At 42.6% G+C, this 15076-nt stretch overlaps 1 protein-coding gene across 1 annotated transcript in view; it reads right to left on the bottom strand.

Annotated features, from left to right (window-relative positions):
• The window catches only part of PDE10A (phosphodiesterase 10A), a 353359-nt gene extending 343438 nt beyond the window's left edge, over positions 1–9921 (bottom strand). The window contains exon 1 of the mRNA XM_051811135.1: positions 9481–9921. Coding sequence (XP_051667095.1) covers positions 9481–9571 — 91 coding nt within the window. The 5' untranslated portion in view covers positions 9572–9921. The remainder of the gene's footprint in view (positions 1–9480) is intronic.
• Between the last annotated feature and the right edge of the window lie 5155 nt (positions 9922–15076).

Below are 15076 nucleotides of genomic sequence, written 5' to 3'. Positions count from 1 at the left end.
ACATAGGCCTGCCAAACAAAATCTTGGGAACACTCAATGCCTGGGTTGCAGTCACAGAAGGAATGGCATCTGTCAAAAGCATTCTGTGAGAATGTGACAGTGGCATACTAGAAGCCACTTACATTATTAGCTTCATAGGCTTAGATAAAAGATTATCTAGATGCTTTGGCCCCTCAAAACCCAATAAAAATGTTGTATACAGCACACATATGTATATTGGTCTCTTCCCAGAGTTAATCCACCCATTCCTTGAATTTAGAAGCTTCACATCTTCATGAAAATCTTTTTCATGAAAATCTTTTTCAAAACTGCATATGCAGCATTAGCAGAGGTGTACATTTAGGTTTCTTTGCAAGCACTAGCTACCACCAGTCAGGACTGCGGCTTTGTATTTCACACAGCTTTTTCTCTGTCTATGCAGACTAATTGCAATGGGTCTCTCTTTCCCCAAGATACAGCAAAGGAAGGTGTGTGACTGGATCACAGTTGTCTTCCTTTGTAGTTTTAAATCTGGAGAGCTGTATGCTGCTATTGCCAACTATAGGCCTTTCATCTAGTCAAATGTTTGTTTCTCATGTGCACCTCTCTGCCTAAATCTCAGCATGTTGTTCTTGCATATGGCACTGAAATTGCAAGTATTTTCAAACTTCTTGTGCTAACATAAGCATATATAGTTTAAAATTAACAGGCTATGTAAGTCAAAGGAAAAGTAATACAATAACAACCAACATTCAAACAGGACCTTCTGCAGAAAAGTATCTGGATCTTATGAATTAGCCTATTTCAGGTACCATGACCAGAATCTAATGCAATCCACATGATTTGCCTCAAAACCCTACACAGGCCAGAGAAGCATCTCCTGGAATCAGAAGTTCCACTGCAAGAAAATGCTGCAGTTCATCACAGACTGTAAAAAGTACAAAGCAAAACAAACAAAAACATCCACCAATATCCCCAAAACACTGAAGGCAAGGCCTCGATTTAACAAATGCAAAAACTGGCCTGCACAACATTTCTTTTGTTTCCAAGAAGTTACTGAGTTCCTTAAGAAATCAAGGAAGATCAACGAAGAAGAGAGAACTGTCCACAGCCCACTCCACACAACTAAGGATGCTCTTCATACTCTGCAGGCGTGTTCAGCTGTTGGTTACCACTTCCCAGACAAGCCACAGTATGACTCTGGGAACCTGTTTCTGGTTTGGCTTTGAAAGGGAGTAGAAGTACTCATGCAGTCAGTCTTATATAGATGGCACAAAAGAGCTGTAAATCAGGAGAAAGGCCACTTACTCAATTGTTTCTATGCAGCCTCTAGGTGTGAATGCTCTTAGTCCTATTTCTGGCCAGGTCACATAAAGTTGAAGTCACCCGTAAGTTATTAACTTTTTTCCCCAAAGACAGCTGGACAACTTGCACGGGCAGTTAAAACAGAGACCTACCATCTCAACTAATTTGCAATCTTTAGTTACAAAACATAACATTAGAAAGTGATTAACAACATACAGAGCAGATCTGCAAAGACTGAATAATAATTATAGTCACCATAAGCCTATCTTGGCTGTATCTGTACCAAAGGAAATATGTCAGAAAAATAATGCAGGCAAATAAACAATATGAGAAAAATAAAACAGACTTTCCATGGGCAATGCCTAGAAAGCTAATCACTGATCACAAACGGAATGTTAAACTGCTTATCTTGCATAGATACTGATTTGTTACACTAACCTAACAGGTACACAAGGATTAAGAAAAATGCATAATCATGACTATGAAAAAGGGTTATTCTTGAAGTTAGTGATCTTCTGACATTTAGTCTCTGCTCATGCTGCTCTCCACCTGCCTTAAGATTTTCACTCTATGATTTTTCTACCTTCATCTCTAAATTTAAGTAAGCTTCCCCCTGAAGGCTGGATGTCTGTTAGTGCTTTCCAGGTACTATCTGAGAATTATCTTTGTTTCTTCTTTCATTTGTTGTAATTATCATTTCATACTGCTATCATGTATGACTCCTCCACCTCTGATCTGCATTGTACTGGTTTTAACTTTTCTGTATTATATATGGGCCCAACCCTACCTGAACAAGGTAAGAATCAATCTATTACCAGCTGTCCCTCAACTGAGATACAGTACTCAACTAAAACACAGTGTGGATAGCCTTAATACAGCTTGACACTTGAAATACAGCTGCTCATTCCACATGTTAAGCAGATGTACTAGGGATGAACTTAGGAGCAAAAGCTCAATTGCCCAGTGCATGGGCACATCTTAAATGTCAACATTATTAGCCGTCGCACTGTGATTGAAGTGATAAACACACAAACCAACTGTATTCTAGCCCATCAAACCCAGACAGCATCTCTCTTCTCCTCCTCCAGCATAAAGTCACAACTGTTGCTTACTGGGTTGCCAAGCTTACTGCATTATCACTAGTAACTTAAAAACAAGATTATGCTCAAACAGTACAGAAACTTTAAGGCCACAAGGTGAAAACACAGTGACTTCCTTAATAAACAAATGCTTCATTAGAGATTAGAGTTTCTATTTTTGTATATTAACAACACAATGCCTTTAAAAAATACATACATTTGCATTTTCATGTCACTTGCCTTGTGTATCTCTCCTCCTTTCCCACACAGAAGCACAGATATGTTCAGAAACCATGGCAAGGTGGTATCATCAATAAAACACAGCATCCTACCAACACAGTGTGATCAGGTGAATAGGAACACTGTAAAAGGGAGATCAGAACCCTCCATCATACATTTCATAGTAAGGGTAGATATGCATTCCTTGGTTGACTAGGAATAGGGAAGCAGCTTCATTTATTTATGTGCAGAATGAGGAAAGTGGCTACTAAAAGCAAACAGAAACAATGCAAATTGCTACTAAATCATGGAGATTCATACAGATTTTCATTCTACCAGAAATTAAAGGAAATCTGCAAAGTTTTTACATTTTTTACTTCACTTCCTTTATAAACCTCTCAGCTTTATGACTGCCCTCCCTATTCAGCTTTTTCTGCAAGTTTTAGAAGGCATCCAAAATCAAGGGTCTTCCTTTTTTTTCAGCCGGGGTCTCCATTTCCCAGGCAGCACCTCTACCAGTCAGGGGAGCACCTGAGGCCAGGTGAGGACAGGACTCTCCAAAGACTAGTCCTGGTCCATTCTGGGAGGCCACTCAGGCTCATTGTGCAGTCAGGATGATTTCTTCATTGAAGATCATTTTCAGAGCTGCTCTCTCCCCATTGCCTTTCTAGGCAGGGAGACAGCAACCACCAGGTGTGGACTCAGCCAACAGCTGACTCCATTTAATAGCAGTTGCTACCTTGAGTTAACACTTACTGGTACACTGCAGTATCACTATCTGCAGGCTGGGCCAGCTAAGATGGACTAATATCTTGCACTCACAGCCAGGAGGAAATGGGATTACAGCGCTATCTTTGCATTAACTACCCTTCAACTTCATGGAGCCCTCAAACAGTTACTACCAAGCTTTAAGATATGCTTTTCCTGGAAATGGTGGTTATTTAACCAAAGCACCAGTTTTAATAGTTAATCAAGAGACTTCTTCATTGCTTTTTGCTGAAATTAAAATTTCTGTCTCACTAGGCATTTTTATAGCTTTACCATTCATGCTACATGAAGAGCATAGCTGAAATATCTAAGTGCCCACAAATAATTAAGAAGTCATCTCCATTTTTCAAATGTTTGGATAAATTTATTTATAGGGCAAGTCAGTAATTCACCCAAAGTCACACTTTCCAAATAAAGCAATTCTGTCAGATACTTAAAGTATCACTCCTTTCCCTGTGGCTGCCTCTTACATCAGCTGGGACAGCTTTTTCCCCTGGAATATATAGAGTGACCTCACGTCTTGCTAGCAGCAGCTTGAGACCAAGATGTACTAGGGAGTACTGCACTGTTGGACAGGAAAGTCCTCCCCTCTACATGGAAACACTGACTCAGCATAATGCTCAAGCATTAGCCTTTGTATTTTACTTCAAACAAGGCTCATAAACTTATACCCAAGCACACACTAGCATACATTTCTATGTGTGAAACAGAAAAAGTGGAAACAGAGAAAGTCCTCAACAGTCTTTATGAAACAGTGGATGGGAAGACATGCCAGCAATAACACCCAAGGAAGACATTTTTGTCAGAGAGCTCTTACAATGCTATTTCAACAAGAGCATATATATACTTTGCCCCCAGTCTCTCTTCCCAAACATTTTGAATTCTCCTTAGCTTTACAACTTTCCAGCATACTGAGTTTGCATCTTCACACAAATTGAAATGGGTTGGTAAAATTGTCATCTTTTCCAGCATGCTAAATTTGATCCACTGAAACCAAAAATTAGACCCCGTATATGGTTCACAGCATCTGGAAGGCAGATCCTTGACTGTCTCTGAAGAAAGAGGTAAAAAAATAAGAAATTAAAAATCTAACACAGGAAACTATCAGTAACCATTAAGCTAATCAGCTTTGGAAGGTATGGTTTCTTTTTCTTTAACAAAACCCTTAAAAAGCTGTTGCTGCAATCTTTTTGTCTTTTTTTTTTTTTTTTTTTTTTTTACTTTTTTTCCCTTGTGACACAAACTTTTTCCTGTGAACTGAATTGAGAGGATCACTTTTTTCTCTTATTACAGTAACGGCACAAAACCCAAGCTCTACAATAATTCCCTTCTCTTTCCCATGCCCTCACAAATATATAAGCCTCTGTCACTAAACACCTTACTCCGATTAGCCAAATCTTCCAGAGTGTGATCCAGAGACAGAGAGGGCTTGTTTGTTTCAGGGAGCAGAAGCTAAGTGGAAAGAAAAGAATAGTAGTCAGGACACAGACAAGGGAGAAATATGAGTATGAGAGCAACTGAAGCCTCAAGTCACACTCACAAATGAGGAACTGCCAAGGGAAGAACTGTTTTGCTTTTCTACCTGTATCAGGGAAACATGAAGATCAACAACAGTGTTCAGAGCCCAAAGGAATCCCAATATTCACTTGTGTGATAAAACAACAAATGGACTAAATACTGTAACTAATTGCATTGATGAAGACCAACTATGTGGAAAACTGTAATTCAGAAGTTGGGTTCAATGCCGATTTCCATTACATTAACGTAACCTTTCAATAACAAGACAGAACTTGGTTTCCTGTGTCTGATGATCCCAAATTAAGATTTAATAATAATCAGTAACTTAATAGCAAATTTCAAAACAAACTAGAATGTTAAGCACTCACACAAATCATCAAGTGTTAATCAGACAGAATAGTTTAGTATAAACTGCTCCCCCTAGTAATTACTAGGAAAGTATCCTTTGCACAGAAGTGACCCTCAAGAGGGCTTTGACTAATAGTAATTAAGACCATCAAAATCTTGAAAATGCTTTCTTATGCACATGGTCAGTTTCATTGAATTCAAAAAAAGTAGTTACGTCTTAAAAGTTACTCTTGGGCAGACAGGAGTTCAACTTTGCCTCTGGAAGAGTTTCACAACAGTTCTCTCTTTAGAGACCGATTTTGTAAAGCGCAGAAAACTCTCAACTATCACTCATATTTGTGGCAATGGAGACCATCTGAACTACAGGGGAAGAAGAAATGCATTTATTTATCTTCATACATAATCCAAACAGAGAAAGAGAAGTCCAATGAGAATTTAGAGATTCCTTCTTTCCTTAATCCGTCATGCTCAAAAATCTCTGAAAGAAAATTTCCAAAATAATGTATTGCACTATATCCAGGAACTGCTGAATAATTTTGAGAAGCATTACTGTATAATTTAGGCACAATATCATATCGCATTTGGTCCTGAGAAGTGTCCGCATTTCATTTGTTTGTTCTTAAACCAACACCCTCCATTTTCACATCTTCCACACTAGCTTTCAACACATTCATAGAAATGGTAATTCACAGAAACGGGACCCTTCTTCCATCTTTTTGTGCTACAATTTTGAGAAAAAGGGTTATTGCCAGAAGAAAAGACCTCTGCTTCAAATTCAGCTGAAAAACGTCTTTGTCATTTGACTTGCACTGAAGCCTGAAAGATCTGGTCAAAAGTCAGGAGTCATCTGCTGAAATACAGCTGTCTACATCATGCTAGATGTTTGGACTACCTTTATATTCAGTTGGCAGAAACAGCACTTTTCAGATCTGATTCTGCTGACTAAATGTAGACTTCCTCTTCAGGAAGAGATGAATTGATCCCTAGAAATGTTCTGCTTCCTGACTATAAAGGGAGTGCAGAGAGCTGAGTTTCAACAGACAAATACCACCTTCTCCACGCTGGGTATCACACTGAACAACCATATCTGGTTTCTCTGCTAAGACCTTATCAGCTTTGCTGGAATTTCTCACACTATGATCTGTGCAAATAAATCACTGTAGTTACCCTAGGCTTCATGCACAATCAATGGAAAGAAAGGGACGATTCAGTTCATGTAAAAACCTGAATTCTCCATGGAAATGCCACTGTGTCTCCAGAGTTTATGGGAATGAGCCTTACAAGCTCACCTCCTAATAAAGTGAAGCAGTGAAGTGCCTTGAATTAGACAAGTTCAGGGTCTCGCTGCTGAGAAAGGGGGAACTGCGAAATAGCCCCATCCCTTACCTCCTGTCCACACCAGTAAGGCTTGAAATGTACAGCATCAGACCCCATAATAAAAGGCAAGGTTACAGTATGGATTACAGGGTCCTTCATTAAATACTTTGGAGAATAAAAACACAAACACATCAAGGAAGTTTGAAAAAATCTGTATTGTGGCCTACATAGTGTCTGTCCACCCACAGCTTTACCAAGTGAGGATAAACAAGAGCTGAATGAAGCTCCGCAAGCGCACACTTCAGTTGGCCAAATATCAAACACAGTCTGGAGCAACTAAGAATTAGTCCGCACTCTCTTAAGATTTAAAAACAGAAGGGCAGACCCCAAAAGGGTCTGAGATTCATCTGTTTGCAGCACTTGCCACCAGCTTACCAGGTGACATAGAAACATAAGATGGCAGATCTGGATCCAGGCTTTCACACGTTCATGCTTCTGTCACATAAAGAAGTCACCTCATTAGCCTAGGACAGCAGGGCTTCCGCATTCTACTTCTGCAGGAACACAGGATTTGGCAGCCTCCAGAAATCTGAGCTCTCTAGTTTTCTTCCTTAGTTTACTAATGCCCATTTCCCCTTCCTCGCCTCCCTGCTCCCAATGCACACACATTTTGATGCTAAAAGTCAGGTGTTACATGGCTTTTCCATACTTCTGGGCAGACACTACGCACTTGCCCACCAAACCAGCAAGTATGCCTTCTCCACAGAGGTAGTAAACCTGCTGTAAGAGGACAATGCTTCATCGTGCAGTGCTTCAGATTGATCCAAAAAAATTACCTGCACATACCATGCCTTAAGAAAGGCTCACATCCACCATCTCACACAAAAATATATTCCCTACAACGTTGTGATACATTGCACAATCTTGATGGTTTCTACAGTTACGTAGTCACAGACAATGTAATTAATAAGCAACATTTCTTCCTGTAAAATAGGAGGGAGAAAATAAATAGAACAAAAGTTCACAGAAAGAAATTTGAGCTCAGAAATAAAACTATATTTTTAATCTAATTTCATTATTTACTGTGTCAAAAAAGACACAAGCCTGGATTATCTAGGTGAAAACACAGTTTTTCAAAATACCTTGTGTCCCCTTATGAGGAAAATGATACCTTATGTACTCTCTTTAGATACACATTAATGCTTTATTAAATATTTTTTCACTTTCCATTTAATTTGTTTTGTACACATTGAAATCAAGAAAGAAGCAATTCTGTGTTAAAGTTATATTTTGTTTTCTGTTTCTTGTTACATAACCAGAAGTGTTATAGAAAATATTATTGTGGAGTTAAAAAAAAAAAAGGCATTTAAAAAATGAAGACCAGACAAACATCACTACATCACAAAAATGTGTAAGGTGCTTCTACACCCATTATTGGCATATATTTAAAATAAAATTACATATAATCTATACCAAACTTTCAGATCTATGCCGAATGCCCTTCTGTATTTAAACTCCTCCATTGCTGACAAAGGGGTAAGATTTTCCAGGTTAGTAACAGCAAAATTCCACATTGCAAAAACACTGAATACTGTCATGCATATAAAGTCATTCACAGGGTTTGAAAACGTCCCTCCCATGTCAAGATTAGTCTTAAGCAGAGAAATTACAAGAAAATGTGAACGTGAATCTTATTTTCCTGGTGGGAGAACCAAGCTATTTAAAACCAACAACCACATAAACCCTAAACCATATCTATTGAGAGAGATGGTGAATTACTACCAGTGCTCCTTTCCAATGAAACCAGAAAAGCACACCAGCTACTGTGCTCGAAACATTTCCTTGCAAAAAGCAGAAACATCTGTGGTGGCAAGGGAATTTCATGGTCTGGATGACTTGTGACATTGGGATCCTTCACATCTCTTACAAAGAGGGTCACAGACTCCATGTTGAAGAACACACTCATTCCATTCCTCTGTGCTCTGTGTACACCTACCCAGGCAAAAGCATCGTGTTTCTGAATTCAAGCATGCACAGAGACATACTCACATCGTCATCTGAACCCACCACACACCCACCGTCTCCCACCAGAGCCATTCACAACAGCCCGAAACACTGCTCTGAAACCAACTGGTATTTTCCTCTCCTCTCTGCATTACAGCCACAAGCCCAGAGCCCTGTAGCTCAGCTTGATTCATGTGGGCCCACCTCATTAAAATAATCACAAAGGAAGAGAACCCACTGGGCTGGCTGAACAACAAGAAATTTGGCTGCAGAACTCCTTCACACTTGTGTACATAGCTGATTTTACACCACTCAGCTGCTACATTCACATTATCTTGTCAAAAAGTACAGAACAGCTTTCACCACAAACACTTGGAACTCGAAAATTACAGCAAAACCAACTTTAGCTGGATACAAAGTGTACGCTACAAGGGCAGTGTTTGAAGCCCCAACATGGCACAACTGAAATTGTACGAGGGATGGGGGCTTGCTGAACGAAACTGGACCCACACAAAACCACAGCATATATATTAGGTGCCTATAGCTCATTCGCTGCCCAAGCTAGGAGCGCACTGCAAACAGATTTACACAAGCTACAAATCAATGAGGCAGTGTGGCTATGCCTATGCCAGTGACAAACTGCAGTGGGAAAGGGAGTCTGGACCGCTTGGCAGACCTGCCATTCCCCTCAGCCACTCTCCCACACCTCCTTCCCTCGCCCCTTCCCCTTGCTCCCCTTAACCCTTCCCCTTTCACAAGTTCAGTGACAATGCGGTGGGAGCAGCCCTGCAGTTTTTAACCCTGGTGGTGGGAGCAGCCTGGCCTAAACGTCAAAGTCACCCCAGTGCCGGTGGGCTGCAGGAGGCCAGCCAGGCCGGCACGTCCCTGCGGTGGGCTCCCAGATGCCAACCGGCCTGCCACCTGCAGGCCTCCGCCGCCCTACCTTGCTCCTCGCCGGCCCCAAAGCAGGCTCTGGGGTCCTCGGGGGGGAGCCGGGCTCCGCCGCCCTCCAGGGCTTTGCGTTTCTTCGACATCTGGTCGGTGTTTGGGAGTTGAGTTTCTCCTCTCTCTCTCTCTCCGGGGAGATGAGTGTATGTAGAGAGAGAGGGAGAGTGTGAGGGAGAGAGACACAGGGAGGGAGAGAGAGAGATTGAAAGAAATCGCTGCTTAAAGAGAGGGGAAGAGACTTTGGAGTGGCTGGAGAGCAAGTAGGAGGCAGGGACTAAGTGCAGAAATCCTACAAATCACAATCCCATCAATTCAGCCCCACGTCTAAAGGGGCTGGTTGAGGTCTCCCTCTTCCTTGCCTGTTCATCTGAGTGTGTCAGTGAAAATTAAAGATAAAGGTAATAGTCCCGTGGGTTTTTTTCCTAATGTTAGCAGGTGGTGCTTTTTTTTTTTTTTTTTTTTTTTTTTTTTACTGGGGGGAGGGAGGAAGGAGAGAGCTGATTGATATTATTTTCCTCTGTTAGGACTCCTGCTGGTTAAAAAAAAAAAAAAAAAAAAAAAAAAGGAGGGGGAAAAAAAAGGTAAAAGCTGAATGGATGGGGGGAGGGGGGAATCAGAGGATTAAAAAGAAAACCAGGAGCAGAGAAGGTGGGATGACTAGAGCCTGCAGGTGCAGGGAGGTTTAATTCCCTGCAGGGGTCATGTGCTCTGGGAGTCGGGGATCCTCGGCTCCCCGGAGGTTGCCAGCGGGCAGGGGTCTCGGCAGTGGTTTGCAGCCACCCCACCTGGCACCCGCGGGAGCGGCGCCGCAGCCGCCTGGCAAGAGGCACCGGTAACTCGCACCTTGCAAACTCCGCCGTGAAGTCAGTACCCCCGCAGTCGCTCGGTCGGTCTTTCTCCCTCCCTTTGTAACCCTTTCAGTCCTGGGAGCAAGATGTGCCGCTTCCCGGGGGAGTCCCGTTCCCCCCGACCTGCCCCCTTCACGGGTGGATAGCAAGGCTCACTAGAGGATATTTATTCCCGGGGGAGTGGGGATGGGGGAGGGAGGAGGGGGCGAGGACACAACTTACCCTCCAAACTATGCACAAGCTCGTCTCTGCTTTCCCCTTCAGATCAACTTTAAAGAGCAGATTCTCAGTCCGGGAGGAAAAGAGGCAGGGGAGGAGAGGGGAAATTGTTTAGGAATAGCTGTTGCCAAGTGGGTGAAGTTCAGGGTACAATCCTGGCTCTTCCACGCTCCAGCAGCCCAGCATCTTCCCGGGGTCTGGAGAACAAGGTGTTCAACAAGTCTTCCTTGTTACCCGAAATTGATTGATGATGGCTTTCCCGCCGGACTGTATTTAACAAAACGATGCAGAGAGCTACTCTGACGAGCAGGAAATTTTAGAGGAGCTCGCAATATAGCTGCGGTCTTAATTTATCTATTTCTGTCTCTCTATATACATACGTACAGACACACATGCACACCTGTGTATGTGTATATGTATATATAAATAAAAAGATATAACTCTATCAATACAACGTTGGGTCCACAGGATCTTAGAAAAGCTTGCCTGTCGGCTGCGTGGAAGTTAAAGAGTTTTTCTTAAGCAAAAGGGGCTGATGCTTGGACACATCTCACGTCCAACAGGAGGCAATGACGTCTGTAGCTTCATTGCTATAACAGCACCAAGGCTGCAATTGCCATTCACTGAAATGATAAGGGGCGCTCAGACGTAAGCAGTCTGGACCTCTAGCAAGAGACTGAAGCGAAGATGATTTTTCCCCTCCCAAAACAAATAATAATGCTAAAAAACACCTAAGGAAATAGACGGAGGAGCAGGGAAAGGAATCTAGGTCTTGCAGTCACACGCTTCTACAAGACGATCCTCTAGCTCCAGAAACATTTATTTTTTGCAGCTGACTAGACTTTGGGAAATTTCAACGTATTATGCTTGTTCGGGCAGGGGGAGGGGAGGGATTTTTTTTTTTTTAATTATTTCTGTCTCCCTTCAAGCAGGCATTGATGAAAGCCGAGTAAAACTGCCCTCCCCCCATCTTTCCAAATATATTTCGGCTCGGGTACATGCTGAATTGTTCATGGTGTATGGCTAGATCTTAAGTAGCAATTTCTTGCTATGTAGGCTGCAACGATTTTTTTTAAAAATTTTTTTTTTTTTTTTTAGAACTGGAAGGTACTTAGAAAGAAATGAGAAGTAAAAAAAATAAATAATAAAAAAAAAAAAACCGATGCGGAGCAGTCGTCTCCTCTTGCGGGGTCACACTCTCACACTGCACGGGTTTGACCGCAGATGGGCAGCGCGGCCGCGCTCCCGCTCCCTGCCAGCCCGCGGCGGGGGCGGGGGGGTGTTGTCGGGCGCGGGGGCGGCCGCACCTCGGGGCTGCCAATCCCCGCGGGCGCCGCAAACGCCGCGGGGGCGGGGGGGCCCTTTTCTGCCGGGAGCCGCTGCCCTGGAAATGACAGCCCGGGTGCCGAAGGAACTCGCCGCCGCCTGCCAGCAGCGTGCGACTCCGGGGCGGCAGCAGGCACGCCGGCACCGCGCCCGGCCCCGCCGCGGGGGAGGCAGTGCCTCGCCCGGCTGCTCCCACCCGGCTGCTCCGGCCCACGCGTGTCCGCGCTGCCGCCGCGCTGCCTCCGGGCTGGGCCGCAGCCGGGCGGGGACAAAACCGGGCAGCTCTTTCTCCGCGCCGTGCCCCCGCCGGAGGAGGGGCCGGGGGGCCGACACGGGCAGCGGCAGGGAAGGTCCCGGGTGATTGGGGACCAGCCAGGTGTCTTCGCACGGAGTGTGCGGCGCTGGGTGGCTGAGGCTGGTCATCCCCACCCAGCTGCTGTGGCCGGGTCCGTTTTGTGAGATGCTCCGCGAATACTGCTTACTGCTCGCCCCATCCCCAGCCCTACACTTGGTGTCCAGATTTTTCCTTCTGCGTCCTGCCGGGCCCGGGGCACGCACGGCTTGTTTGGCCTCCAAGTGATTACATGCAGTAAGTGGCTACTTGCCCAAACCACTGAGCCGTTCTTTGATGGAACAGTTGTAGATACCGGTGATGTAAGTGGTATCGCAAGCCCAAATCAGGTTTGCTGTCTGCTGGAAGCACTCACAAGATACTGGGTTCTTCCTCTTTTCAAAGTTTATCTCTGTGAGAAGGGAAAGGCAGTGAACACGTGTCAAGCATGGAGATGAGGCATAAATACTCTTGCTTGTGTGTTAAATTTGGCATTCATGGTGGCCTTTGAGATATCTGCTACAACAATCTTCCACACAAGGCTTTGGTAAAATTGGCTGTGTAGTAAAGGGGGAATTTTTCGAATCATCAGCAGCAGATCCTTGCTTTCTTACATAGTCTGTTTTGAGCAAGGTGTTTACTTTTTTGAATGGTTTGTGGAGGTTTTTGGGACCTAGTAGCACATGCCTTCAGAGAGATATCCTAAAAAAATTTACAGAGACCGGAATTGTATATATTTGTCAAGCTTTAGGGGCTATGTTCTATTTAATTTCTTCTTAAGTACCACATTTCTGAATGGTTGGGGTTTTTTTCACCCATTCAGCACACAGAATTCATAATATATCTATCATGAAGTAAGACATTGCATTATCTGGTATCTGTTTTAGGAAGTTCCCATCAAGATCTGCCTTTACACAAGAGTTTCCACTAAATTATTACCCTGCTGACAGATCATATTTTCATTACAGTATCATGGAAATCAGGGATGGAAATACAGAATATATCATCTCCTGGGAGGAGCATACGGGGTGAACAAGATAATTCCATAAGCAATAATCTCTGGGGTTGTACCTAGCCAAACTCTTAGTCCCTTAGGGATTTTATTCCATCCTCTCTGTTAGATGTTGCCAAAGGAAAGCTTTACATCTAGTTACTTCTAGCACTTTTTTGAAAATTTCTTCCCACTACCTACAAGATAGGGCCCATCTCAAGGAGCTGCCTTTTCCATAGTTGAACTCTATTGACAGAGAATCAGAGAATCACTAAGGTTAGAAAAGACCTCCAAGATCATCAAGTCCAAACTTTGACCAAATACCACCATGCTCACTAAACCAAAGTCTTTTCGTTAGAAGAAAAGAAGGTCTTGATCTAAAACCTTTGAAGACAAAAAGGAATCTTTACATCACATTCAGTCATCCCTCACTTTGAGATTCCAGAATTCAGCCTTGGGACCTGGAGTTGAGTCACACAGTTATACTCAGAGATAGACTTGAAGTGTTTTCAGGCTTATTGATTTAGACTGGGTATTTGCCTCATGTGAGTCAATAACTGAAATCATCAGGCAAAAGGCCCTCAATAAATATAGCTCAGTTTGCAAACACTTTTTGCTTTATTTTTTAAAGCATTACCAGCCTACCCTGTCAATCATATTTACAAAGGACCATTCATGGTGTTTTTCAGTGACTACTCAGTCTGAAGGCAGCATATTTTAAAGGTGTATAAAATTAAAAGTTCAGAGGAGATAGAAATAGCATTGGTCAGGACAAATGCACCTCTGTACAATACACGCTGTACAGATACAGCAAATAACCAAACACAGTGGTAGTAAGACCAAGAGAGATCTCATACTTCAAGTTTGATTCCTCTTATTTTTTTCTCACATGGCTGACTCAGTTCAGAATTGTTTGGCCCAGTCATATGTAATGAGTACTTTACAAACAGCACAATGAGTTCTCTATCATGCAGCCATACTATCACTTTTCCCAAGCAATTTGGAATTTTTCTTTATATGTATTTATGAGGTGACTTAATAACATAGCATTCCAGATATTGAAGACATCTGCATCATTAAAGCCTATTTCTTGCAAAAGCCCTCTCCCCGCTGAAGGCTGTTATTTTGGTATATGTCTCTGAACTGTGAATACAGTCCTGCACACCTGACGGAATCCTTAGCATTTGCATAGTATTTAGTTTTGTCTTCAAAGTGATTTGCTAGCTAATGTATCCTTACAACACCCAGAATAGTTGGTATGCTTTATTATCCTCATTTTATAAAATTGGGAAACAGCAGCAGAGAGGTGAAGAGTGTGTGCTATCATCTTTATTCACATTATTAATCCTCGGATACTTCCACTGCTTTCAGTGGGAATTCTTGCATGGTAAAATACTATTTAATAGGACTGAAAACCACAGTGTCATTCACTAAGTGATTTAAGGAAGACCGTGGAGAGAGTTTAGTGCAGGTTTAGAAATGAAATCTCTTTCTCACACAAACACTCTTTTGTTTCACTCACTTTCCCAGTTTAAAAACAAAACCCAAAACTTATCACCATATCTGTCATTTTTTCACTGCCCAAGCTAATTTGCAGTAGTAATAATGATCAAGTAGCCCCACAGCACTGACATTAATTGACACATAACACAAAGAAAACTCACAGGACTGACCAGTTCTCATTTTCTTATGCCACAAAAATGACCACCTTTTTGATCTCCTAATTTAACAATTCAAAGGAGGGGGGAGAAAGTTGCATTTGAAAGTTTTATATGAAATTCAGCACTAGGAGGAAGGTGGTACTAAGTCAGTTTCAAGAAACAAAGCCGTATCTCTCTTTATTTTTTTTAATGTTATTCTTTTAGTATGGAATGTG

Source organism: Manacus candei, unplaced genomic scaffold (genome assembly GCF_025592945.1).
Source record: "Manacus candei isolate 608988 ecotype Guabito, Panama unplaced genomic scaffold, ASM2559294v1 h1tg000081l, whole genome shotgun sequence".
Taxonomy (NCBI): domain Eukaryota; kingdom Metazoa; phylum Chordata; class Aves; order Passeriformes; family Pipridae; genus Manacus; species Manacus candei.
This window is presented reverse-complemented; position numbering and strand designations above follow the sequence as displayed.